Genomic DNA, 24,162 nt, shown 5'->3' on the forward strand with positions numbered 1-24,162 from the left:
AGGCCATTTACTTCAATGAGGGAAAAACGAATTTGGCTGTTTTTACCTCACCAGGGCTTATAAATCTATTTTTATAAAGTCCCTGCTTATAGTTACATGGCACCCAGCCCTAGGGGCACATAGGGCACACCTTAGGGGTGACTTATATGTAAAAATAAGGTAGTTTAAGACTTTGGAAGTACCTTTAATTCCAAAGTCGAATTTGCATATAACTTTAATTTAAAAGCAGCCAGCAAAGCAGGCCTGCCTTTAAAATGATACTGGGCACCTCAGCAGTGCACCTAGGTGTGCACCACCTATGCTGTGGTCCCTAAACCTACATGCCCTACCATATACTAGGGACTTATAGGTAGGTTAACTTAGCCAATTATAATTAGCCTAATTTGCATATCCATTTTACTCAGAGCACAGGCCCTGGGACTGGTTAGCAGTACCCAGGGCACCATCAAAGTCAGGAAAACACCAGCAAAAAGAGGAAAATGGGGGCAAAAAGTTATGGGGCCTCTGCAATCAGCCCTGTTTTCTCACATCTCCCATCTCCAAAAGGGCCTCAGCTATTCTGCCCCTGTTTCCCCTCTCATTCGAGGCCAGGGCCGAGATCCAATGGTGGCTCAATCATATGAATGCTTGGAATGGCAGGGCATTCTTTGGCTCGTCTCTGGAGATCGTGAGCGAATCCGATGCCAGCCGCTGGGGCTGGGGAGCCCGCTGTGGCTCGATAGTTACAAGGGGTTGTTCGTCGAGGGTGGAGCTAGATCTTCATATCAATTGGCTGGAACTCTTGCCACGTTCTTTTATGATTCGCAGCCTCTCTCTGGAGAAGTTGAGTTGTTGCATCCTTCTCCAGATGGACAACATTTCGGCAGTCCGTTATGTCACTAGGCTGGGTGGGATGAGATCTCGTCTCTTGGTGGAGATTGCCAAGGACTTTCGGCACTTTTGACTTCAACATCGGATTTCAGTAGTGGCAGAGTATCTCTAGGTTCAGAGCAATACAGTAGCCGATTGGCAGTCTTTTTACCTTCGAGACTTCAGCAATTGGAGACTCCATCTGAGAATATTTCACTTTTTCCAACGCCTGTTGGGCCCTTTCACAACAGACCTCTTTGCTTCTTGCCTCAACTGGCAGATGGACCGGTTTTTCAGTTGGTGCCCAGATCCGGAAGCTCAGGCAACCGATGCATTTCTGCAGCACTGGTCTAAGTTCCTGGGATATGTCTTTCCTCCATTCATGATGATATCCAGAGTTATGACTCAAGTGCGTCGTCAGAGGGCAGAGCTGGTGCTTGTGACCCCTCTCTGGAGGGCTCAAGCCTGTTTTTCTGTTGTTCTAGAGATTACTTTCCCTCCTCCAGTTATACTTCCGCATCGTTGGAACCTATTACTAGACTCGATGGGCCTTCCCCATCCTCTAGTGCAATTGCACTCACTGACTCTGGTGGCTTGGAGAATTTCAGGGGACGATGGTCTCTCCCAGGACTTTCGCATGAATCTCATGATTTCATTGTGAGATCCTGGGCCCCTAGCACTCACAAATGTTAGGCAGCCGCTTGGAAATGCTGGCGCACTTGGTGCAGTGAATGATGCATTGATCAATACTCAGCTGATTGTTATATGATCCTAAATTTCCTATCTCATTTGGCTACTTCAGGTATGACCAACAAATCTGTTAATAATTACAGGTCGGCCATCTCAGCAGGTCATGTTCTCATCGAGGGTAAACCTATTGGCGAACTTCAGATTGTGTGTAAACTTCTTAGAGGAATTTGTTTTTCTAATCCTCCTCAACTTTACTATTCTGCCCTTTGGGATGTTAATATTGTTTTACATTTTTTAGAATCCTGGCCGGAAAATAAGTACCTTTCCAGGAAGCAGCTTTCTGCTAAACTTACTATGCTGGTGTGTTTGGTATTGTGTAGACGAGTTCTGATGTAAAGGCATTAGACCTGTCAGGTAGAGTTTTTTCTCCGGAGCGGGTATCCTTTATGATTTCTTGCCGTACCAAATGTAATACTAGGTCTGTGTTTTATCCTAGTTTCCCAGATAATTCTCAGTTGTGTGTTGTACAATGTTTAAAAGATTATGAGGTAAGTACAGCCGAATTTTGCTGTGACACGGGTGGTCAGTTATTAATTTCTTTACTAAAGCCTTTCCGCCCAGTATCTTCAGTCACCCTGGCTCGATGGATGTGGTGGCTTATGAGTGAGGTGGGCATTGATACCACTCAGTTTGGGGCTCACTCCGCAAAAGGCGCCTTGGCTTCTAAGGCTTTTTATTTAGGATCTCACCTAGAGGACATTTTGAGAGCGGCTGACTGGTCTTCTGTGTCTACCTTTAAGGCCTTTTACTACAAACCCATTTTAGACATTGCAACAATTGTTCTAGACCAGCTTTAAACTAGCATTTTTTGAGCCTCCTGTCCTGACATAGAATAAAAATGTATCTAGCTTTCATGTCAAGAATTTTTTCATTCTATTAAGGACACAGAGGCGAGGATTATCCCTCCCTCGGAAAAGAGTTTTGTATATGGTATCACACATGTTATTGATATGTCTTGATTTCATGTTGTGTTCCTTTTCTTACCCTCCCCTTTTGAAATTATATGGAATGTCAAAGGGTATAGTCCGGTGTTTATGGCTCGATTTATTGTTTATTCTTAGACAATGAAGACAAGTGACTCCTTATTCTTCTGAGTTGATGTAATTCCTGACATCTGAGGTCTCCGTCTCGGACCTGGTCTGTTGGTCCCTTCGTTGGTTGGATCCTCGGTGGACCCGCTGAAGTTCCTGTGTGGTTTGCAGTTTTTATTCCATTGGGGATTGTTCTTGAGACTTTTTACAGTTATTGGATTCACGCAAAGAAATAGGAGGCATTATATCTGTAAGGGGTTTAGATAGGGCTAGACTCTGTGGTAGTCATGTGGTACTATGTCACAGGAAGTGATGTCTTTGTTTTGTTTTCTGATTGGCTGCTAAAAATTAAAGCTTGGAAAGAGAAGCATAATCCTCGCCTCCGTGTCCTTAATAGAATTGAAAAAGTCTTGACAGAACAGCTAGAAATGTTTTTATTGCAGTTTATGCCAAATTTATTAGCGCCAATTTTATGTGGACCACTCAAAATCAGCACCTAGGTAAGTAACCTCACCAGCTGATTCGTCTAAGAATTATGTAAACTTGACCGCTCTGTATTACAACATAGTGGTTACCTATCAAAGTGCTGGATCTTTTCCTGCTCTAAATTAAGATTGCATTCTGGCTGCTTCAGCCTTTATATTTGGAATGCAAGAGCTCTACTTGCAAATATATTTGAAAATGGCAAGGTAAAAGTACTTGCAATGTTGCAAGCGGTCACCAAAGAAAAAGAAGCAAGTTCTGGGGCGGTCAGGATAACGCAGCAATTCTCTAGCCACCATTCAAGTCCCCTACAAATGTGAGACGAAAGAAATTTTTATAACATTTATCTCTTCTTCTTTCTAGTGTGTTGATGTCCGCGTCCTGGAGCAAGAATGTGGCGTCCAGGTCATTATTGGAGCCGATGAGAACAACCTGCCTCGGTTGGCGGCAGCTATTTTGACACTGTCTCTCAAAGGTGTCTGTGTCTGCAAATCACACTTGCCTACTCTGGATTTCTTTACAGAATACATTTTTCATACTTTAAACCGGACGAACGACCTTCATGCAACAGGTAGGACAAGAGAATACGTTTTTGTTATTTTTGTGCCAATTTTCTTATCCAAAAAGCCTACCTGGCAAACAGTGTGCATTATCTAGACCTTAAGGAAATTGCAAAACAAAGAGATCAATGTGTAGCAGCAGGTCAGCCGTAGTACTAAAATATGTTGGATTTACTGGGAATGAAAGGATAATCTTGGCCACGTGATCAGCAAGATTAAGCGATAACCATGCTACAAGGTACCAAACCGAAGCTAAATAAGGGGACCAGAGCACAAGTAGTAGTGAAGGAAATGGCCTTTAATTCCTGAGCTCGGTCCAAACAATGTGTAATTATTCACATACATATATAAGTAAATTAAAGAAGAGGCAAGCACGTTTGTGTTCGTGTTAGCATGGTGTATACGTCTGCATAACCATGTCTCAATGCTTAAACTGGATTCGCTTCGTTTGTTCAATTATTATTCATAAAATGATGCTATGAGAAGATTCACTCAATAAGACACATACATTATTAAATCTACAGAACCTTTAGCGCCTAAATAAAAAAATAATGTTAATCTGAGCCTGCAGATATTTTGTGTTTGTGTAAATATTGTTGCACCTTTTAGAAAATCACAAATCTTCTCAAAGCTATGCCTGTAAAGTTCGCTAGGTCCAGCTTTTCAGTCATAATCCTCGAAAACATTTGTGATTTACTTTACTTAATTTAGTTGAGGCCCACCAGTGGTTCATAATTGCATTAATTGCCATGTTATATACATTGTGCGGTGTCATAGCCCCTCTGTAACAGCACGTTTAGACCACAACAAAAATACTTTCCCCCTGTAAAAAAGTGTTTCCTGTTCACCCCTTTAAACCTTAGGATGTTCGCTATCTTCCCTCCCTGGACACAACTTTTCTCCTACCGTTTTTGGGTTATCTAGTCCTCTTCTCATCTTGGAAACCCATTTGGGATGTTCATTTCTCTTATCGCGTTGAAAGGATATTTACTCCTGCCCCTTGACAGGAACGCATACCTGACCCAGAAGCAGAGAAAGAATGCAATGGGCCCTGGTGCAAACAAGTGAAATTGTCCCTGTGACTGCTGTTGGGGTAGCAAAAAACTTCAATTGTCAGGGTTTAATGGGCTCCTCAGGACTCTAGGCCCTAATGCCACAGCACCTGCTGCACCGATCGAAGCTAAGCCACTGCTCCGACGATTTCAATAGTGGGTAGGGGTCAGAAAGGAGTGTAAGAATGCCCACAAATTCATGTTTTTTGGTATCTTAATACCGTTTTATTCCTATATACTATTACACAATCTGTCAGTAATAATACGCAGGGGTAAAATGTTTAGCTAATGTCCTTCCTTTTTATATACAATGTTCTGAAACCTAGCTGTTTGCACACATAAATTAAACTTCCACTTAAAGATTGCGTTTTGAAAATCGTTTTAATTTCTGGACAGCCCAGCTTAATTTAAAGCTCATTTTCACGTGACTCTTGTTAACTATTAATATTTTATTTACTATTTCTACACTTGGAATTGTTTTTTTTCCAGGTGGAGAAAACCATATCCCTAGAACTGTCTAAATATGTTGTGTGTATGTTTTTTTCATATCCAGTTGCAAGCAAAATGCATGGCTGCACCAGTTGGAGTTAGAGCGCAGCACACCTGAATAATCACACAAATATAGGCCTTAACAGACAAAAACAGCAATGATATTATTTTCATATTGTCAGAACCTTTTTCAGGGGGCCGAGAGGCACTTAGGGCTACTGTGTCCAACTGTGGTGGTTAAGAGCTTATAACCCTTATCAAGAGGACCACATATTCTTCTGCACTCGGCTTTCAGTGGTAGCTGTGGATGAGCAGTCGAAGGCTTACTCGGTGGCGGGGATGGGATGGTGCGGCAGGCACAATAATTCAATGTCTAGTCAAATACTTACTTTTGTAATAAAAATAAGTATTTTATTTCTAACTCTGAACATGCAAAGGAAACACAATATTCAAGAGAATTAACACAATCCCTTTGAGTTTAGGGCACCAGTTGTTGTGAGGCAAATCTCACGTCCCACTCTTCTTCTCATAACATGGTTATTGCCCATACACTAGAGGCTTCCTCTAGGGAATGCGCTCTAGTAACCTGTACTCAAGAGTTCTCATTTGACTCCTTCAGTAATCAGTGAAAAGTGATTATGGAGCCCCAGCATCATTAGCTGCAGGTCCCAGGGGGCCTGAAAGACCAAGTTCTAGTCTTACTCGCTCCTGCCGTATGGAAGCTTTCAGTGGTGCAGCGAGTGCCCTCTCCATGGGTGCTCCCAAGCCCTGATCCTTTTCGCAGGAGCACCTGGCAGGCGCAGACTCTCTCCTTTGAGCAGCGCTGCTGGTTCATTTTCAGCTATTTGGGCTATTCCCACTCGGCATCCAGAAGCTAAGTCACTCTTCCCTTTATGGGGGGAAGGAGGAATCGATCCTTCGGTTCATGACTAGAGCCCCAGCAAGAGTGGAACATCTCTGGTGGCCTCCTCATAATCCTTGGAGGATCAGACAGGTGCAGGTCTCAGTGTGTAGGCTTGACTCACTGGTTACATCAGCAATCCTTTGGTCTGGAAAAATTCCAAACGTTTGCCCTCAGTAGTACCAGCAGCCCCTCGTGGCATAAGGAGTTGCTGTGGTACTCGCAGGCTTGAGCTAGCTCTTCCAGTGTGATCGGCCTCACCATGGTGGCCCCTGCATGCATACGCAGTCACCGATAAAGGCGGACACTAATAACATATCAAGGTTGACACACCTTTCCTGCATACTGGCAGCAACCCGATCTGTGTGCCTCCTCACACTTCGTTCAGGGACTCCTTTTGATAGGGCTCCACTCTTGATCTTGCTCTCATCCATACGCTCCTCTTTCTTACAGGGGACACTAATCTTGGCAAGCAGACAAGCACTGGTGCTCCAGGTCAGGTGGTCTTGGTTTCACTGGGTGATGTCCCTTCCCCTAGTAGAGAGATGAGCAGGCCTTTGCCCCCAGTCATGGTCACAGGCAGAAGTCTTGCAGTGTCCCCTTTGCACACAGCCTGTCTAGCTGCTTGGCACATGATACATTTTGGGGTCCTAACCTCCACTTTTTATAGTCCTTTCCCAGACACCAAATGTGATTTAGGGTCTGAATCTTTGAAGTTTTATGTTGGGGTTTTGTTTATTTTGAAGTGGACATTTTTCCTTTTCTTTTTTTGTCCCACAACAGAGTTCATGGGAATGACCAGAGTTCACACCTGGATGCCAGCTGCAATGATATTTCCATCAAAAAGTTAATCCTGGTCTTCCAGCCCTACTTTTTTATGATTCTCTTATTAGTACCATTTCCTTTACTGAGATGTGTCCATGTCCTTTCCTTGTGATCTATCAATTAATCTAGGAGCAACTTTATGAAATGTAAATCGATAGACCCTTCCGCCAGTGTGTGTCCCACCCAGGTCACAGGATTTCAGCAATACACAAATCTGTTGGGGGGATTCTGAAGAGTAGCAGAATCCTCATGTCATCACCAAGCAGGCCTGGGCTTCCCAAAATGGTACCAAGGGTCCCCTATGTAATGTACCATTGCAGACACACTCGCAGTCAGTCTGCCTTAACAGCACCCATGCTCTCCAGTACTGTTACCTACATGCTTTGCACCACTACAGACACACATACATTCCAATGTCACACTCAGTCTGCATGCACTGCTCAGTAATGTAGCCTTTCTGTATTGTACCAGGGTGTGCTATTTACAAACACACATGCTAACAGCACACATAGTCACCATGGGTGCGCTGCCCAATACTTCATCCTTCATGTTTTTAACTTCACACAAATACACATACCTCAAGTGTTCTTGCTGCAGCTATAATAAAAGAAACAATTGTGGAAAAAAACTAGATCTGCAGTTAGCACACTTACTGTATGTGTTAGATGTTATGATTGTTAAAATATTAATGACTCACACATTTTAATGGTAAAAAATGTCACACATCATCTGTGTTTGATACATTTCTAGAAATAGAAGAACTTCTAAGAAAGCTGAAAAGTGGAAGCAGCTGTGAAGAAAACAGGCATGTGCATGGCTCCAGGAGGAAACGTAGACATCTCAGCGTGCCAAATAATCAAGTTTCACTAGCGCAGAGTAATGAGCACAGTAATGTACATGAAGAAGAGACTTCCGACTGGGAGCAGGTTGGACATTGTTTCATTTTATACATTTAGACATGCAAGAGTAAAGTGTCAAACTGAATGTTACTCACAAATTTACAATCCAAACTCTACTTGTAAGCTTGTGAAGTTGTAATGATTTCTTTCCTAATGAATGAGAGGCTTCATTTTGCTATTGAGTCACAGAAGGAAGATGGAGCAAGTAGATTGTTGGCAGCTCTCATCTCTGTATTTCACAAGGCTCTATCCTAAATTGTAACTTCAAGCTCATCATATATTTACTTGTTCATTGTGAGAAACTGAATTATTAGTTGGGATGGATGGTAATTCAGCACAAGTAATATTGACTCTTGTTGAGTCCAGTAAAGTTTTCAGTAATTTAAACCTAAGCTCATACCTTGGTACATATGGCACAAAACAGACAGGCTTAACTTGAGGATATGTGAAAAGCATTTAGAACTGCCAACAAAGGTAAGAATTTGACAATACAACCCAATAAAACTCCCTCTCAAGTTTGTAAAAATAGAGAATAATATATTGAGCAAAATAACACCAAAAACAACAAAAATACAATACATTTCTAAAGTTTGAAATGAAAATGTTCCAAAAAGCTTTAACAGCCAAACACAGTCATCTGGTTGCATTTGACCTAGACGTAGGTGAGATTTAAGGCTGATCATGATGGAGCATGGGTCGCCTACAGATCACAGGTTTATCACAGTAGGAAAATTTACCTTTTGACTTAGTCTATGAATTAGGAGTCAAAAATACCCAGGGTGCAAGGAAGCAGGCTGTGGTGGAGAATTACTCAGTAGGGCTGGAACGTCATTGGATGAGGTCCCAGTTAAGCCACTGAATTTTGACAGGAAAGCTCTGAGCGGAAAAAAAAATCAAAATTCATGCCTAGGGAAGGTCCCTTGCCAGCGGTATACTTTTGGCACCTTCACCTGTTGAAGATGTTTACATTTGTACTAAGACAGTTTTTTTGGAGCTCCAATTCCTCCAGTGGGGCAAGGCGTCAAGCTGTAGCCTAACGGCTCCATGAGACCGGATACCCTGTCGATTATAATATAGCACTAAAATGGAAATGCTACTGCAGAAAAGCTCTGAGCGGACACAATCTGAATGTTTGACCCAGTGGCAATGCACCTTCATCTGATTAACTTTAACTTTAAGTTCTCCCAGTCCCCCGGAAGTCCTTAGAGCCAAAACATTTCCAATTTGCAGTATTTTCAGGATGTTAGCAGGAGTATACTTTGACACAGCCAAGGGGCCCTGAACCTGAGGAACACCATTTGGGTTCAAGACTCACTCCTGCAAAGTCACCAGAAGGGTCCAGGGAAGGTCGAGTTGTAACTGGTAAGCTGGACTCTTCAGTGAAAGGGTTTTTTGCCCATGTTGTTTCCATGTTGCTTCATAGGAGGTTAGCAATTAACTGTTGAAGTACATTTCTTTGTCCTGGGTACAGGTGGGAGCAGGTCCAGACTTTCAGATCTCCTCACAGATCATAACAGCAGGTTCAGGTCTCCTTCTGTCTTGTAAAGGTATAGTAGTGTTCTGAAAATGGTGCCCAAAGTTGCCACATGTATGCCTTGCACTAGCCTGTGGGTGTGACTCTGCCTTAACCAAAAGGGAAAAAGTTCACAGGGGTAAGTATACTCACTTTTCAGCAGTTACTATTTGCCCTACTGCCCACAATCCCACAGTGCCCTTCTTTGCTTCAATCCAAGGTGATAAAACCCTTCTTCCCTTGTGACAAGCCAGTGTGCCCACCCCAGATCCATGGCCAGTGAAATGAGCAATCCCTCCCCTGTGGTCACTTCAAGTTCTGGGGGTAGCTCCCTTCCTACTGGCCTTCATGCCTGCTGCACTAGGGGAACAAAGGAAGGCCCTGGTGAGGTATCTGCAAACACTTGCCTGTGACAGGGTAGGTCTCTGTGAAGTTAATCAAGTTCCTGGTCACAGCCCAGACGGTCTCCTTGCAGATGACCAGAAACTCCTCCTACATCCAAGCCTCTGACCTGCTCTGGAATACGTTTTCACACCATATTGAGGGGGTTATTCAGCTGGCAAGTGACAGTTGGAGCTCATGCAAATGGGACTCAAGGATTTAAGCAGGGAAAAGGTAATTTTCTAAAAGTAACCTTTCCAAAATATGTATTACAAATCTGACTTCAGCATTGGATTTGGCTTGTAATAAACATTTTATTGAATCCTAATTATGCTGGCCGCATACAACTCTGTGCACTTTACTCCTGCTAACTAGGGATACAGTGCTTGTTCTCCTTGTTTCAGCAAGGTAAAATTGACACATACCTGTTTGCTTTATTTAATTTGCCTGAGTCCCTAATACATGGTACCAAGTTGTTAGAAATGGGGTCTTTGGTTGACAGTCAGGTTACCCCCTGTTCAAGCAAGGACCCTCACTCTAGTCAGGGTAAAAGAGAATCACCGTCAGCTAATCCCTGCTTACCCCCTTGGTAGCTTGGCAGAGCAGTAGGCTTAACTTCAGAGCGCTAGTTGTAAAGTATTTGTACCAACACACACAGCAACTTAATGAGAACACTACAGAATGACACAACACCGGTTTAGAAAAATAGGAAATAAATCCGACATACACAAGTCAAGTTATGAATTTTTAAAGATTAAACTCAAAAATAGCGCTTAGAAACAAAAATGCTTCGATGAGATGTTAACACGGCGTCGTGACGGAGTCGTTCCCAACAAGCCGACACCAGCGGCGCCGGACACGGAGTCGTGTAGACCCCCAAGTACAGTACCTTTGGTGAAGAGTGAAAACAAGCCGATGTGCGAAGTCGGGGATCGCGGCGTCTGTGCAAAATGTTGAATCCGTGCACTTCGAGCGGTGTCGGTCACGACGTGGTGCGGCGACTTCCATGGAGTTGCGGACTTCAGCGGGGCTGCAGCGGCGTCGGGCCTGCGAAGAGCGTCGCGTTCCAGCGAAGGTTACGGCGTCGGGTGCAGGCGGCGTCACCGGATTCAGCGGCGGCGTTGGTCCGGAGTCGTCCGAAGTCGATTTCCTTGGATTTCCACCAGCTTTCCTTTCCAGGGGCCCCGGGACTGGATAGGGCACCACTTGTCAGAGCAGGAATCTCTCCAGAGACTCCAGGTGCTGGCAGAGAGAAGTCTTTGCTGTCCCTGAGACTTCAAACAACAGGAGGCAAGCTCTAACTCAAGCCCTTGGAGGTTTCTTCACAAGATGGAAGGCACACAAAGTCCAGTCTTTGCCCTCTTACTCTGGCATAAGCAGCACTGCAGGAAAGCTCCACAAAGCACAGTCACAGGCAGGGCAGCACTTCTTCTTCAGCTATCAGCTCTTCTCCAGGCAGAGGTTCCTCTTGGTTCCAGAAGTGTTTCTAAAGTCTGAAGATTTGGGTGCCCTTCTTATACCCATTTTAGTCTTTGAAGTCACCTTTCTTCAAAGGGGACTCACACCTACTTGTGAAATCCTGCCTTGCCCAGGCAAGGCCCCAGACACACACCAGGGGGTTGGAGTCCGCATTGTCAGAGGCAGGCACAGTCCTTTCAGAGGAGAGTGACCTTTCAGAGGAGTGTCCCTCCTAGAAGAGATGGCTAATCAGGAAATGCAGGTTACACCCCAGCTCCCTTTGTGTCACTGTCTAGTGTGAGATGAAAAATAACCCAACTGTCAAACTGACCCAGACAGGGAATCCACAAACAAGGCAGAGTCACAGAATGGTTTAAGCAAGAAAATGCTCACTTTCTAAAAGTGTCATTTTCAAACTCACAATCTTCAAATCAACTTTACTAAAAGATGTATTTTTAAATTGTGAGTTCAGGGACCCCAAACTCCACATGTGCATCTCCTCTCTCTGGGAATCTACACTTTAATCATATTTAAAGGTAGCCCCCGAGTTATCCTATGAGAGAGACAGGCCTTGCAACAGTGGAAAACGAAGTTGGCAGTATTTCACTGTCAGGACATATAAACCACATTACTAGATGTCCTACCTTATCCATACACTGCACCCTGCCCTTGGGGCTACCTAGGGCCTACCTTAGGGGTGCCTTACATATAAGAAAAGGGAAGGTTTAGGCCTGGCAAGTGGGTACACTTGCCAAGTCGAATTTACAGTGTAAAAATACACACACAGACACTGCAGTGGCAGGTCTGAGACATGATTACAGGGTTACTTGTGTGGGTGGCACAACCAGTGCTGCAGGCCCACTAGTAACATTTGATTTACAGGCCCTGGGCACCTCTAGTGCACTTTACTAGGGACTTAACAGTAAAACAAAGATGCCAATCATGGAGAACCAATTACGTACACATTTTAAACAGGAGCACTTGCACTTTAGCACTGGTTAGCAGTGGTAAAGTGCCCAGAGTAATAAAAACAGCAAAATCAGAGTCCAGCACACATCAACAACCTGGGGAACAGAGGCAAAAAGTTAAGGGAGACCACACCAAGGATGAAAAGTCTAACACAAGTGTACCCAGTTCCTGTAAATTAAATACTACCAGTGGACTATTAACACTAGTTGTGCAATCCAATGCAGTTGTACTGTAAAGCACGTCTCCATCCCTAGAGTTGTAGCCTAACTGTGCAATTTGAAAACTGAAAATTTGACCTGTCAAAAAAGACCCTTTTGATAGACCTAAACATTCATTTTAAATAATAGTAAGTTGCCCCTATTTTGGCCTTATTGCCCATAAGGCAGGGAGTATGATATTTAAAAGCAGAACATATAAAAGTGAAATGTTAAACATGTCCTTACAGTGACAAGGCCATAAGCACAATTATCATTGTACCATGGTTTCATCGGAAAGCACTGGGATACAACAATTCTTCTTTATTAGCTCTCTTGTAGCTAAATCATTGATTCTACAATGATGGAAGATCCCTAGTGCTCCCACGTTTGAAGGCTGGATCATCAAGATGCGTCAGGTCCAGAGATTAGAAGCATTTGCACAAAGGGGTAGGAGCAAAGACAAAAACCGAAGTTATCTGGAGATATATGAGGGGAATGGAGTAATTAGAGGATGCCTCATCAATGAACTAGTAGTAAATGGGGTTTTGAGGAACAATGTTATTACACTTGCAAATTTTATTTTTGTTTATGTTTATGTAATTTACTTTGGAGATGATGATACAGTGATCTATGCTTGATAATGACTATATAAACTTGATTATCCATGAATAAAACTTATAGAATGTGCACACTGGGGCAGCAAGGGCTTAGTAGATTCTTTTTTTTAAAACTTGTAAAACATAAAGGTTGTGCTGTTGCTACGGATGTATGTTGACAGGCATTTTAGGTCGAGCATAGCAGTGCACAACTGTTGCTTTTCCGACGTGATGGTATGAATCTGGGCTTTTAACCATGTCCACCCCACTCCTATCACTTCCACTTGTTCGTGGGCTTGCTCTTCAAAAATCCTTTAATGACATTGGTGAATGCTTTACATTTGTCCCTCCTTGGGGAGGTTTTGTTACCACCTTATCCATCGCCCCTGTTATATGGCTGATTGCACTTTTGCTGGTAAAATTGAATGCGAGTAAACTTCTTTATCCTTTTGTGTGTCTCTTCATGCTGATGCTCATGGTGCTTTGAACCGGCTCACTTATGTGAAACTGTTTAACTTTTAATTTTCAATTTATGTGGCAAGGAAAGTCAGGTTAGGAGTTTACAACGCTAATAGCTCTAACTCGAGCAAATGCGATACCCATTGCATTGCAAATGCTGGTTTTGTGTGGCATCACAGTGAAGTGCCTTGAGATAAACTAAGCAGGAGAGGTAAAAGTTGGGGTTTGCAATGCATTCTAATTAGCTGGTGGAGTATTACATCACGACTCCGGTCCATATTGATACTTTTTTAGTGCTACATTTGCGTCATTCTTTTACGCAAAAGCAGCGCAAACTTACAAAATACCATTGTATTTTGTAAGTTTGCACCGCTTTTGTGCCAAAAAATGACGCAAATGCGGCGCAAAAAACGTATAAATATGGGCCTCAGAGTTTCAGTAAGGCAGATATTAGCAGTTAGTGACCTCTCTCCCTGGACAAGCTGATTGGTCATACTTTCTATCACATGTTCTAATAGGATAATTAAATAACATAATAAAATTTTAATATACAATTCATTTTTATAAACACAGTAGCTTCACAGTTTGTGCTTAAAAATTATTATTGCTATCGCTGTTTGTGCATGCGGGACATGTGGTAAAATCAAATTCCTCTTTACTTTCCTTTCTCTGCATTATTTCTGACGTGCAGGTATACGACCATTTTGCTCTTCCATGTGGAAAACAACAAAAAATGATTCAGCTTTCTTCTCATGCCTCAGTGCACTGTGCAGCCTGCATGCTATTCAAACTCACGGCCTGATGTGCGTTGTTCATCAATTTGTTATTGATAAAGATTCTCAGCCATTCTTTTGGAAAATAACTGTTGCTCTTCGCTGTATTGTTCATGTAATATTAGGTAACTGCTGTGGAGGCACATGCCTGTCCGTCCAAACTGCTTCCTCCTAGTGACTCTTCAAAATAATTACTTGGTATTTAATGAGCTAATAGGAAAGTACTGGGATACAATATTACGTGTAATAAATGTTATATTTGACTAAATCTGCATTTTGCTGTCCGACATCTGCCAGACAGTAATTAGCATCAAGTATAAATGACTGAAGTGTAAAGTTGCTCCTGGGAGCAAACAAAAGGCGTGCCTGATTGGGTAGAGATGACCCGTTTGAATAGATTTAATATGCAGGATGAAGGAAGGAGCTTTGAGGATGCTTTTTGACGTTAAAGTGTCACACTTGCTTGAACGTCCATCCTGCTTGACATGACTGCTGAGTTTTTTTCATTTGACACTTCAAAGAGGCCTCCCCTGTCACAGGCAAATGTTAGCTGCCACTTGGGCAGGGCCCTTCCTTTACCTCATTCAGGCATATTAATGAGGTAGGTTGCAATTTGCGACCCATTAGGAATCATAGCCATCACAGGGATGGTGGCCTGCTGGGCTCAGTAGACCACCTTGTCTGTGATTGCTTTTTAATGAAGCAATCTTTATTTATTTATTTATGTATTTATTTATTTATTTATTCTAATGCAGCCTGTTTTCCTTAAAGGAATACAGAATGTGTTTAAAAAGAAAAAATTAAACTTTGCGGTTTAATTTTAATACTAGGCAGTGGTCAGTGGAGCACTGTCTGCCCTTAAAAAATATTATTCACATTCTCAAAGGGGAAGGGGTTTCTTGGGGACCCCTTCCCATTTGCGAATAGGTTACACCAGTTTTAAACTGGTGGTAAATTATTACTATTTTGCAACCTGAATTTATTTACAAAAACCGTAATACATACCATATCAAGTTGGTATTTGGAAGGGATGCCCTAAACACGCCCTTTCTATATACCAAATGCAAAATGCTATTTGGTAACAAGTTGCCGAATCATATTTTTCCTTTTGTGAATTGGAAAAAGCATTTTTTTGGCAACAGCCCTTTGGACCATTTGCAACCTGAAAAATGTTTTGTTCATCTGCCCCTTTGTGTTTCTTGGCACTATGGCTACCTAAAATTTTAAAATTCTTATCTCTGGTTCCCCTTTTTGGGTTTTTGGTATTTAGGTTTCTTTTTGCTTAATAAATTTTACTCCATGGGAGAGTGGCCAAGATGGCATCAGTAACAGTCGGCTTGCAGTGAGGCTCTGCTCCGGCCTAAGCCCATTCATATATGTCCTACACTGTGGAGGCTCATAAAGACCCCCAGTTGCTGGTGGGGGATTCCCCCTCTGAGTGCCTACAGCCTGAGGAGTCTTATGCACCAGAAGTGCTCCAGTGAGTGGAGCGGCTACATTACAAGATGGTGCGGGTTCGACCTGCAAGGACCAGACTATGCTGGTTTCTTGTTCCTGCATCAGATTCCGGCAGGTGAGGTGTCTGCCTCACGTCAGTGCACCCTCCTTGTGGTACAGAGTGTTGCTGCCAGCTCTGGAGAGGCTGGCATTGTGGACCCCGCAAGGACCTTGAGGAGGCCCGCGGAGTGATTACCTTGTCCCTACCAGGGAGAGCGGGCTCCATACAAAGACCGCTGGAACCCCCTTGAATTACTCAAGCCGACAGTGAGGAAGCTAAGACAGCTGTGTGAGGGCTACTGGCAAGGCTCCACTTACAGTCCGACTTGCAGACTGGTGAATCTGGCATGCATCTGGTGTGCTGTGGGCACAAGATCTCCTGACAACCCTGCCACATGGGTAGAGCGTAGTTTGGAGAAGCTAGAGTGCAAGCGGCTCCCTTAGGGAGCTGGTGGCACCCCCCTCTACATTTGAACTATCAATGGGGCAGCTGGGGGGGGCGTGGCTAGTGGCCGATGAAGCCGCATGCCTAGGGAAGAGCTCCGGGCCGGCGAATGGGGCCCGGCCTGCTTAACACCACCGTGCGGCACTAGAAATTCGGGGCTGACCGCAGTCAACAGCCCCTCAGGACCCCTGGATCACAAAGGGGCCCCTGTGGACTCGAAACCAAACGGTTGGGCTGTGTAAAATGATTTTTCACACAGCGAGTCCTCCAGAAACAAAATGGCGATCGCCACTGTCTGAGAGGACGGGGGCCCAGTAGCAAGGAACGGAGGACTTGGAGCGGGGGCTGCAGGCCCTGAGGGACAGCTGCTGACTAGCGGACCCAGCGGAAGCGGACACCCCCCTCGGCCGAGCTAAGGAAGAACCAGTGAGTGGCCGAGACGGCCGAGTGGGAGGAGCTGCGGCCCGTCTCCGACCGCGGATAGGGCTCGGGCCCGTTGATGGGGGCCTCACTGTAAACAACGAGGGCAGCGGGAGAGCCCCCGACAGGTGGGAGGCCGCGGGGGGAGCGGGGAGCCCCCTCGCCCTGCCTCCGCAAAATCACGTCTCCCAGGGGAGCTGAGTCTGGGAGCACCCCGGTGGCGGAGAGCTGTCGGGTGGCGCGAAGGATCGGGGACATACGGGTGGCCGGGCCCCCCTTGCCGCCGACCAGCGGGGCCGACGGAACTCCGCATCCACAGCGCTGAATACGTAGAGAAGGGGGAAAAGAGAGGAGGAGGCCGGAAAATCTCGTCCGGCAGACCAATGGGGCGAACACGAAGGTTCGGCAACACAAATCCAACCACATAAATAGGCCCTGCCGGCCTGGAATGTGATTGGGGACCTCCCGACACTGAGGACCACTGGCCAATCTTGGGGACTGTCGGTGAGGGTGAGAAGTGAATGCAGACACGCTTTCAGAAGCCGCTGAAATGACCAGAAACAAATAACATAGCTGTCAACAAGTAAAAACTGGAGTAGCGCCCCCCATGCATCCCCCGCAACATAGAGTCAATTGGAGTGCAGAAACCCCGCAACTAGGGAAAGCATAGGTCCCTCGCCCTCTCGGCTGGAGGGAGAAAAGCGACGGAAAGCACCCCTGATTCCGCCCTCTGCTCATACGGCGACTTTGGGGTCTTCGAAAAAACCACAACGCCCAATCTAACAACTCCTCCAACAATGGGTAAAACCAAAAAAGCGAGGAGCAGCACCAGGACAAAATCCGCAAGCGCAAAACCAACTAATCACCCCACGAAATCACACCCCCCGGAGGAGCTGCCACCACAGGAAACAACACTGGACACGGTTCTTCTGGCCATTAAAGATTCTCGCGAAGCACTAGAGAAGAAAATAGATAACTTAGCAACGGACCTTTATCTACTGAGGGACGACCACCGCAAGCTAAAGGAGAGGGTGGGAACCAACGAAACATCGCTCACGGAGATGACTTTAGCACAAAAATTGACAGCTACCGATCTCATGGCTCTCACCTCCCTCATCAAAACCTTAGAGGCCAGAGCAGAAGATGCTGAAAATCGTGCACGCAGGAGTAACCTCAGACTAGTTGGAATACCAGAGCAAACCGAAACGTCTGCAGACAGCGTGGGATCCTTTTTAGAAAGCTGGATCAAGACCACAGTGGCCCCGGAAGGCCTATCATCATTCTTTGCAATAGAAAGAGCACATAGGGTACCTGGCAGAAGGACACCCCCAGGAGCTAGACCGCGACCTATAGTGGCAAAATTACTACATCACAAAGACAGAGACTATATTCTCTCACAGTCACGTCAACTCGGAGACATCACATGTAACAACCCACGGGTCATGAGCTTCACAGATTTCACCAAGGAAACGCAAGCACTAAGGGCCTCCTTTAATGACGCTAAACATGCACTGCGGCTGGCATGGGATTGGCTGGAATCTCGGAATATATCCACTCCGACTAACCTCTCTAAAACCCCACGCAAAACGAATGGGAAGCGCAGCAGGCTCTCCAAAAGAACCATGGAAGCGGCCCACCCGAGGCACCAATCTCTCCGCGAGATGTGAAACGCAGTAGAAGCAGCGGCAGCCCTAAGCGGGGGAACAAGCCCTCCTCCACAAACTCCGGAAAATACATCGGATCCTGACTCAGACTGTGGGAGTTCCTCAGCATCGCGTGACACCTTGACAAGTCTACCTAAAATCACACCAGGTACCGCGGAGGAGATTATCTAACCACCAATTTCAAAGATTAAGATCTATGTGAGTACTAACATGACACTTGCCGACGCATATAAGACACCAAGCAGAGTCCCCTTCAACCCTGTTGATAGGCTAAGCTTACTACGTAGACTTTTCTGGGACCCAGATATAACGCAGCCGGGCCCCGGGAGCAGCTCTGGGTGGGGGCTCGCGGCCTCTGTCACGCCACCCACCTATAGGACTCTAAATTAAGAATGTTTAAAGTTTGGACGGGGAAAGTTCTGGTTACCGGTCCTGGGGAAGGGGAGTTGGGGTTTAAATCTGTTCACATAGTTAGAGGGGTTTACATCGCACCAGTCATCCACGAACCTAACAACTCTAGTCATTATTCCTCAACAAATTCATATAACAGAAGATTTGATCAGCGGTCCGCACCCACCAATAGCCACCAATTTAAAACTCATAGGTCATGGCTGTAGTCTACAAAATGATAACATGGAACGTTAGAGGTTTAAATAACATGTCCAAATGGTACAACGTATACAGCTACCTCAAACGTAGAGGGGCACATATAGCTCTACTACAAGAAACACACCTACTAGAACAGGAAGTCACAGCGCTTAGAAAAAGATGGAGAGGCCAAATATTTGCCACTAATTACTCAACTTTTGCTAAGGGGGTACTAATATGGATCCGACCAGGGGTACCTTTCCAGGCACTACTAACAAGGATAGACAAAGAGGGGAGATATGTGGTGGTCCGGGGGAGGCTGGATTGAAAAGAGGTGACTATTGGAGGCCTCTACGCGCTGAACTCAGACCAAATTTTTTTTTAGATAAGCTATCGCGAGAACTAGGTCCGACCAACACAGGACCAAAAATACTTGGTGGGGATTTCAATTGCATAGCCAATACGCACTTAGATAGATCCCAACCCCCCTTACAACACACGCAAACTCAAAAAACTGCCAAACACTTCGCGGAATGGCAACAACACTGGCAATTAGTAGACTGTTGGAGACAATATAACCCATTAGGCAGAGACTACTCCTATTATTCGATAACACACGATCTACACGTTCGACTAGATACCCTTCTGGTTTCCCTGGAACTACAACATACTGTGGTGACAGCCGAATACCTAAGTCGCACTATATTGGATCATAATCCCATGCTGATCTCGTTGGCGTGGGGCGGGGAAAAACCAGCAATCCCCACCTGTCGAATGAGAACAGAAGCTTTCGAAGACGAAGCATTCAAACACACTTTACACCAAAACATTGAGGATTTTTTCTCACTAAACGCAGGGTCAACATCCTCCAGAGCCCTAGAATAAGAAACCTTCAAAATAGTGACAAGGGGTAACTGCATAGGCGAGAGTATTGAAGTCCGTAAATCAATCGAAACCAAACTTAAAAAACTGGAGGACTCCCTTAGAGAAACGGAGCACAAGAACCCAACACATCCCGAACTGCTATCCCTCTTGAATGAAACGAAAACTAAAATAACCGAAGCTAACTTAAGACTGTCTCACTTTGACCACAAGCAGCACCTGAACAAACAACATGCTGAGGGTGACAAAGCAGGGGCCCTGCTGGCATGGCTTGCTAGGCCTCACAAACAACAAACTGCCATAGTCGAGATCAGGACACTCACAAGCGGTTGCATATATGGCCAAAGGGAAATAAACACCTGTTTCCTCGAATACTACTCAACCCTATACACCCCTCCAGTGGACACTATCAGTAACAACCAGGTCCAGGAATTGGAGACGCTTACCCTCCCCAAATTAGGTACAGAGATACACTAGCCGCGCCTATCTCAATCTCAGATATTAAAACAGCAATACAGGGCATGGCTAGAGGCAAAGTCCCAGGAACGGATGGACTGCCAATGGAGTTTTATTGTACCAAGACCTCTTAGCCCCCAAACTTTGCACACTATATGCAGAAGCCTGGCAGAACAATAGACTGCCCCAATCAACTAACGAGGCCATAATGATCCCCCTACTAAAGACCGATAAACCACCCACAGACGTTCGCTCCTACCGTCCACTATCCATGTTAAACTTAGATTATAAAATATTAAGCCGAGTACTGGCAAATAGACTACTACCCCACATGACGTCACTAATCCATCAAGACCAGACAGGGTTCATCCCGCAACGCAGCACAGCCCAAAACATCAGACGCTTAGTCTCAATACTACACGCCATGCCCTCCACTACATCAACACCTCAAGCAGCGATAATATCAGTAGATATAGAAAAAGCTTTTGACAGCTTACGATGGGACTACCTGGAACTGGTTATGCTAAAAGTAGGGCTAGGAAAGGGCTTCACGCGCTGGACAAGGCTACTCTACACCAACCCCACAGCGAGAGTACGCACAGGCGGCATAATATCTGATTCATTCCCAGTGGGCAGGGGGACCAGACAAGGCTGCCCACTTTCTCCCCTCCTATTCGCTATGGCAGTGGAGCCCCTCGCACAAACAGCGAGGACAAGGAGACACTATGAGGGTATACTGATCAACAACCAAGCACACCTCATAGCACTATATGCAGATGACATAGTACTATTTTTTAACAGTCTAGACGCAGGCTTACCAGGGGCAATAGACATACTGGAGAGTTTCGGAAAGGACTCTGGTCTCAGAATTAACTGGAGAAAGTCCACCATCTTTCCACTGACCGCTGACACTCCTGAGCCCGCGGATACCGGAGGCCTCCCCTGGTCCCCGAATACATTTAAATATCTGGGGTTCAACATATACCATAAGGTAGAAGACCTCCTAGAGGGAAACATATTGAGAGCTATTAGAGGACTCAAAGCCAACATGCAATTCTGGAACACACTTCCCTTGACTGTCTTCGGGAGAGTTGCCCTGCTAAAAATGATAACACTGCCCAGACTATTATACTACTTCTCCACCATCCCCCTAATAATCCCCAAAAGAGTATTCCAAAACATGGAGTCCCTAATTGTGAATTTCATATGGGGACCGAATAGATGTAGAATTGCTCTTAACACACTTCAGAGGCCCACCTCAGCGGGTGGATTAGCTGCGCCAAACTTAGAGATTTACTACTGGGCAGGGCAATTACAATGGATAGCAAGGGCAATCAGTGAGTCCCTAAATACAAACAACCCACAGACCTTATTAAACTGTCCCCTAGAAAACATTTTAAATATATTACTGAACCCCAAAAAACAAGCACAACAAGTCCCACTTGAATGGGAGGTGCCTTGACATTGCTGGGACCAATTCCTAAAACAAATGCGCACAAAAACCCCCTACACACCCGAGATCCCCCTAACAGCTCTTAATCTCATCCCAAGGGGCCACATCATAAAACATACTAGCAAAATGATAAAGTATAACATCACGTATATAGGAGAGTTGTTCAATAATGGTAAACTCTGCGACTACATGGAACTGCAAGAGCGATTCAATCTTCCCTCGGGCCTATTCCTCACTCACACTGCTTTAATCAATACTGTTCAAAAGTTATGGGGCGCAAAATCAAGTGAACCGGACACACACGAGGGCTGCCACCTCCTCTGCACAGTGGGAGACCAGAAAGGTGTAGTATCGAGAATATAGAAATCTCTACAAAGCGGCGCCTGTCTACCATTGAACAAACTTTGATCCAAATGGCAGACCGATCTAAACACTATCCTAGAGGACACCCAATGGACCAGAATCACCTCCCATATTTACTCTGTATCCAGGACAGCAAGGTTCAAACTGATAAACGTATACATCTACCATAGAGTTTCTTGACCCCACAATTATTAGCCAAATTTTACAATACGAACAATTCTAAATGCCCCGGATGTGAGGATCTATCAGCAGACCTACTGCATATGCTTTGGAACTGCCCGAAAAGTAACCCATACTGGTCCGAAGTATTCAGTTAAATTACCTCCAGCACAGAAAGATCAATCTTGCCCACCCCAATAGTAGCTATACTAGGTGATTTCCCTCCCCTTCCAGCACAAAAAATATCCAATAGGTTCATAGATCTGGCGCTAGTACTAGCAAAGAGAGAAATAACTTCTCACTAAAGATCCGAGGGGTCCCCTAGTGGATAGATGGCAAAATGCCCTAGTAAAATGGGCAGAGACCGAGAGCAATGTACTGCTGAAAGAAGCACTGCAAGGTGAAAGACCTAGAGACAATGCCAAACACTGGGACACACTACTGGACAATCTAAAAACAATGGATGCCTCCACTACAGAGTATAATACATCTGACTCAGAATCAGACTCCGTACAGTCAACAATCACTACGACATAACATACACCAACGAACACTGACTAATCTCCTGGCAGCAGATGAAAGTTGCAACAAAAATAATGGATGACGGACTAAAATGCGAGATGGGGGGAGGGGGGTTAGTACACCCTGTTGGGTCTAATTTAGTACTTGTATTTGTAATGCGACATAATCCTTTGTTAAAAGCAATAAAAGATATTAAACAAAAAAAAAATGGGGCAGATGACTTTTTTAGCATGAGGCCTGTGCAGAGAGGCAGGCTCCTGCCTAAAAACCTGAAACACTCTGGTGCAGGAGGGGGTGGCCAGAGAGCTGTGGGTGCATGCTTTCCTTCACCCCACACACTCTGTGCTCCATTGAGTCCCCTGGTGGCACCTATAGGGGGTTCTCTACTGGGGGTTCCGCAGGAACTCTGAATGACCTCTTTCGGGACGGAGAACCACTGGCTCTGTGAACCAAGCCTGAAGGGGCCCAATGATGACTACTACCTGCAGTATGACAGAAAAATACTAGGATACCTTTTTTTAAGTTCTTTGTGACTCTTGGCCCTGTCAGGTGCCTCCCATGTGAAGTGATTCCCGCTGCTGTTTTCTGGTGGGTGCTTAAGGCCTTAATGGCCTATGGGACTTTTGAGTCACCTGCTGTGGTGCTCTCTCCTCTTCCATCTACTACTTGAATGATCGAAGCTACCATTGTTGCTACCAACAAAAAGGGCCTAAGCACTCTACCCCTGACACAGTGACACTATCAGCTGCAGCTCCTAGGGAGTGATCTGGCTGGAAGCCCCCAAACCCCTGCCTCAGAAATCCAATATAGTTACGCTGATGCCCCAGTTGAAATGCACCCTAGAAAACACACTGGAATGTTCTCTAAGGTCCTTAAAGTTATTCATGACTCCAAAAACTGCTATGGAATCCTTCCTGATGTGTCCCTCGCTGGTGGTCATGCAAGACCAACTGGAAACACTGCAAGTGGAGGTGCAATATCCCAAGTCGCTAGCGGAGGATGCTGTGAGGCACTTGCAATACAACAATTTCTGCTTTCTGGGCTTCCCTGAGGGTTAGTAGGACCTCAATATGGAACTCTTCTTAGATGAATGGCCAATGACTACAGACCTGGCTACCTGGATCACACATTTTTTCGTTATTGAAGGGCTCATAGTATGCACAGTTGGCCCCCTCTCCCAGGGGTTCTGCCATGTCTGGAGATAGCGAGCCTGTTACACTACAAGGACAGGGATCTCCTGCTACAACTATACTGGGCAAAGGGCCCCCTAGACCTATAATGGCAACAATATCAGGGCATATCCAGTTTACACAGCGGAGGTGTAGACATGATGCAACACCTTCAGAGAGGTCAAGGTGCTTTTGGGATTGTTGCATGCATTGCTCTTTCTAGCCAGGCATAGATTGGTGGATGCTAGTGTAACTCACTTCTTCTTCAGGTGGCCTGGTCATCACAGAGCGGGATTATTTGACACACATGCTCCGTATTTGTGTCTGGGAAGGCTTGCTTGTTGAGTGTTATTAAGAAC

General features: G+C 45.1%; 1 protein-coding gene across 1 annotated transcript in view; it reads left to right on the forward strand.

Annotated features, from left to right (window-relative positions):
- The window catches only part of SLC39A12 (solute carrier family 39 member 12), a 340,836-nt gene that overhangs the window by 128,519 nt on the left and 188,155 nt on the right, over positions 1-24,162 (forward strand). The window contains exons 4-5 of the mRNA XM_069211762.1: positions 3,477-3,684; positions 7,691-7,866. Of these exons, the coding sequence (XP_069067863.1) occupies positions 3,477-3,684; positions 7,691-7,866 (384 nt within the window). The remainder of the gene's footprint in view (positions 1-3,476; positions 3,685-7,690; positions 7,867-24,162) is intronic.

Source organism: Pleurodeles waltl, chromosome 10, assembly GCF_031143425.1.
Source record: "Pleurodeles waltl isolate 20211129_DDA chromosome 10, aPleWal1.hap1.20221129, whole genome shotgun sequence".
Classification (NCBI taxonomy): domain Eukaryota; kingdom Metazoa; phylum Chordata; class Amphibia; order Caudata; family Salamandridae; genus Pleurodeles; species Pleurodeles waltl.